Source organism: Cibotium barometz, chromosome 44, assembly GCF_041138505.1.
Source record: "Cibotium barometz isolate CiBa-2024 chromosome 44, ASM4113850v1, whole genome shotgun sequence".
NCBI lineage: Eukaryota > Viridiplantae > Streptophyta > Polypodiopsida > Cyatheales > Cibotiaceae > Cibotium > Cibotium barometz.
In genome coordinates, this window is record NC_141089.1 from 36,913,606 (window position 1) to 36,918,304 (window position 4,699).

General features: G+C 43.3%; 1 protein-coding gene across 1 annotated transcript; it reads right to left on the reverse strand.

The window, feature by feature from the left end:
* Positions 1-437: 437 nt before the first annotated feature.
* On the reverse strand, positions 438-3,987 carry LOC147613238 (uncharacterized). The gene is made up of 5 exons (XM_086782500.1): positions 2,986-3,987; positions 2,780-2,897; positions 2,336-2,688; positions 2,068-2,172; positions 438-1,976 (listed from the first exon to the last, which is right to left on the reverse strand). The coding sequence occupies exons 1-5, from the start codon at positions 3,756-3,758 to the stop codon at positions 1,259-1,261; spliced, it is 2,067 nt and encodes a 688-aa protein (XP_086638626.1). The 5' UTR covers positions 3,759-3,987; the 3' UTR covers positions 438-1,258.
* Between the last annotated feature and the right edge of the window lie 712 nt (positions 3,988-4,699).

Sequence of the window (4,699 nt, forward strand, 5' to 3'; positions counted from 1 at the left end):
GAAGCCCTTGATGGAGGTCACTCTTGATATAAACTGAAACTCTCAAAACCCAAGTAAACTGTAGACCACAAAGGCAAAAACGTTCTACCTATTTCGAGTAATCTCAATTTAGCATTTGTCAACTCAGACATGGCCTACTTCCTAAGGCAAAAAGAGAAACGAGTTAGTGGCTCACCAGCTGAAGCTCTCGATGGAGCTGACCCTGCATTGCTGGCTAACACTGTTCAATTGACTGGACAGACTGTTCAAGCCACCAACAACATGCACAGGTCTGAAAGCTTTATTTAATGCAAGAGAACATTCACCTAAAAACTGATTCTAACAGTCTGGTCAAATATCAATGTCTGATAGGCTACATCAGATGTATAATAATAAGATCCATTGGCATGAATTCAAAACAAACAAACAAAAGTTTTCAGCAAGCAGACATGCGATAGTTTTCTTTAACAGAAGTAAACATAGTATGGACGGTGGGCCTAGCAAAATAATCCATTCTTTGTAGCTGGCTGGTTACATCTACAACCTAAATGGAAACCGGGCATTTCCTGGTTCAAAAATGCTGAATCTCGGCCAAAGGCAAGCACGAGAGACAAGCTGTAAGCCACTACAATACTTCATTGTGCAATCAAAAGCAGGGTTACAGGGTACGCTGCTGAAATGCTGAAAAAGGGACTTTCTCTAAATAACTGTAGTGCTGAAGGCTCAGTCTGAAGAGGTAAGTGATACAAAGCTAAGCCTTAATACACTGCTGATGAATAAATAGGATCTGCTCAGCAAGATGTGGCTGCCCAAGCAGGCTTGCACATAGGCTTCAGGCTGCACTTTTGAGGAGCATTAAACTTCCTGCCCTCCTGCTCGTCTGCTGCTCATGCTGCCAAACAAAGGTATCCCATGCTTTCTGCATGTCCACCCACGCTTGAAGATGAAGCTACTACTGCTCAAGACATGGCTGGTCTTTATGTTCGTGCTTCTTCCTTATATAACTACACCCTCCAGTGATCCGCACCTATGCCTCAATGTAATGCATTCCCTTGGCATGATTCACTGCTTATGCATTGCCATTTTTTCTCAGAGTTCATAGTCAACAAAGACCAATAGCTCCTTTATCTGGGTGCTTCAGTCTGCTCTGTCGCTCAACATTTGTTCTCAGCAAAAAAAACTCACTTTTCTCCCGTCTTCAACACTACCGTCCTTTTTCGCAACTTACTATTGGACTTGACCAACAGTTACATGAACTATCATCAGAGTCACTGTCAAGTTATGCCTTTCTAGCAGCCTCACCTTTCAAAGGTTTGAATGGTTTCGATAACCCAGATGATGCCTTTAAACCCACCTTCTTGATCCCCTTCTTTGAGTGTGGAAGAAGAGTGTTTTCTGCTTCCTCGTCTTCACTCCATCTAAACAAAGCCTTTGAAACCCTCCCACTTTGAATTTTAGATGAGCATTGCAGAAGTGCTCTGTCTTCTTCATCTCTGAGATCAATGTCACTTTCAACATCGTGTGTTCCTGAAGAAAAAAACGACTCCTTAAAAAATCCTTCATCTTCCTCTGAAGCCTCATACTCTTTTTCTGCAAACTTCTCCATGGATACATTTTGTTTGGTAGAATTACGCCTCCAAATGCTATTGCCACTTGGCTCTGTGAGCCTTTTCAATGTATGATCAACCTGTTTGTAGCCAGCAACTGATACCCCTTTTCCAAAATGCCTGCTTTGGGTAGTGCTCGAGCCAAAGTTAGAAGCAACAGAATCCTCTTCCGTGCTGTCAGATTCTTCTTTTCCAGTACCCTCAAGACTCCTTTGGTGACCCTTAAACATTTTTTCTCCAGATTCACAGCTGCGCCCACTTTTACGTTGAGACTTCTCTGAAATCTGATCAGCTGGGAGACGTTCACCACCTGCCCATTTGCCTTTAGTAGGTCGTTCAGTTTTACACTCACGACAGTACCTGTTTCTGCTGAAATTCAAATACCTGCATCTGAACGATGTGGCAGCACATGCAAGCATGTAAGATGGCAAACAAACAAAATGCCAAACAGATTCAATACCGATGTTCCCACCAGACTTACTTTAAACATTCCCAATCACCAAGGAGAACCTCTTGCTCTTGGCGTGGTCGGAAGACCTGGCATTCCCGACACCTGCTATTCCTGTTAAAGTTCATGAAATCACAACTGCATCCAAAGCAATGTGTCAGTGAACTACGTAAAGGTAGAACATGACTCATAACACTCCGCCAGCATAAAGGTCTATTGTGAAGCGATGCTCAAGACCAGCACTTCATAAAAGCTTGATTATTTTGACCAAAATTAACTATTAGATGAGAGAAGTATTTACTTTGGGCAAACCCAATCACCAGGTTTTTGAGCAGCTGCGAAACTGTGATTATTCTTCTTGTGTTTGTTTTTCCTGGCTTGACCTGATTCCAAGGAGGACCTTTCCACAGGTGCCTCTTCATGAAAAGCAGGATCCCTAGGAAGTTCATTGAAGGTAAGGATCTCTCTCAACAACTTACAAACTGAAGTTTCAAGTTCCTTGGGGTATGAAGTGAAGGAGTCTGCATTAGGCAAGACATTTACGGCAAAGCCTGTAATGATACGAACCACGTCAAGTGTCTTCACAGCAATTTCTGTAGGTGGAGCAAGAAACGCCCTGGGGCACGACATCTTTAACCTGCAATTTTGGCAGACCTGATACACACACCAAATAAACCAAACGCATAGTTTTTCGACAAACATCCAACGAAATCAAGCATGCAAAAATTAAAAAAGCAAAACTAACCTCTCCTTCCGGGATATCAAAATGGGCTCTCAGGCGCTTGGAAGCATTGCATGCTTTCCTCTCCAAGTCTGGACAACCATAATTCGCCAGCACTCTTAGATCCTTCCGTTTAAGAGACCTGGAGTTCAAAGAAGAAGGGCAGTTGAGCAAAGACCAGGGACTTCTCTTGGGGCAAGAGTTCAAAGGGGATCGATCATCTTCGATACCTAAAGATGTCAGTGCGCTCACGCCCAAATGCACAAATAGCATGCCTCACGGCAGAATAACTCTCGAATAAAGGTTTGCCTTCATCGACCCACTGCTCTGCGCCTTCGAAAAAACCTTTTGCATGGATATCCTCCAAGAATGCAACCCATTCTGGCCATGGGTGATTACACGTCGGCTTTTGCCCGGATTCCACAGCTTCCCCCGCCGACGCCTCCTCCTCTTCTTCTTTTTCCGCCTCCTCTCGAAGGTCCACCTGCTCACTTCCGAGCTTCTTTGGAGGGAGCTTCATTCCTGCAATCCCTGCAAGGATGTTCGACGCATCCAGTGCAGCTTGCTTCATCTCCTCGGGGGTTGGAGGTGCTGCTAACCCTTCTTGCTCGACATCATCAGCAGAGGGAGCGATCTGCTCGAATTTCCCCCGCTTTCTTCCGTTGTTGCCGCTTCCGCTCTGCGTCGTCGACGACGGCTCAAAGCCTTCTTCGCCATCGTCTCTAAAACCCAGATTCCTCAAAGTGAGCTGGTGCTTCCAACTACTTGTGGGGATCATGCCACTTCGTGCATTTCCTCCCTCTTCGACGCCTTGACATGCACTGCTGGTGCTGTAGTTACTTCGGCAGGGCTCGCTCCGCTTAGGAAGAAAAACTCCTCTGTTCTCCTTGGAACCACCTCCTTTGCTCTCCGGCGGGGCACATAAAATTCCATGCCACAGGGATGGCATGCGTAGGTGCGGTCTTGTACATCTCCGTAGATGCACCAGACCCATCCTTGACATGGGGGCTAGGGTTTCAGTGAACACAGAAATTTGATGAAAAATAAATTATGTAATTCGATATTAATTAATTTTTTTTAGGTGGTGCATATTCGCTCAAACCTTAGACTTTATAAGGTTAACCTTTTAAAGTCTATGGTGACAAAATTTACATTTTCTATTGCCAAAGCTTTAATTAATACATACCCTATACCTTAGGGTGTCCCTCTCTCCCTACCTCTCCCCTCCAAGTGAAAAAGAATGAGCCCTTTTGCTTTTTTTAAGAAAATAGTGAGCCTAAAAAAAGAAAGATTATTGAACCCAAAAAAAAGAAACATTATGGAAGACATCAACCTTTAAAAATAAAAAGTAATGGAGGCTAACATAGATAGAAAGAAAGCATGTGGACCCAACACCATTTCCATTTTTGACCTTACAAAAAACCTTAATAAACATAACGAAATTTTGGTGTGTTGAACCCAAAGTTTGTACACACCAATTAATTAAAAAATTTTGGTGTGTTGAACCCAAAGTTTGTACACACCAACTAATTAATTAATCAAAAAAACGTTTTGGATGCATATTAAAAATATTGAACAAATAATAATACGAGGGAGATGTGAAGATTTGATAGTGCTTTAAGGTGTTTATACGACGGAGGTAGCTAGCTGATCGGTGAAATCACACATTATTACGCCTGAATATCACCCAAGCCTCGATCCATATATATACAGCTCCATGTTTGATGTGGCATCTTCAATTATCTATTACATATCTTATTACTTCTTACTTGTGGCTTGCCATGTGGAGAGTAGAGTGGCTTGCCACATGGCAAGCAAAGAATGTAATAGAAAAAGACTACACGTGTGCAGCATTGATCGAGGCTAACTTCGACGTACAATTAGAACCTCTTTCCCACGCCCTACTTCACACAACTCACATAGGTGATGCGCCCTGCTCGCCTT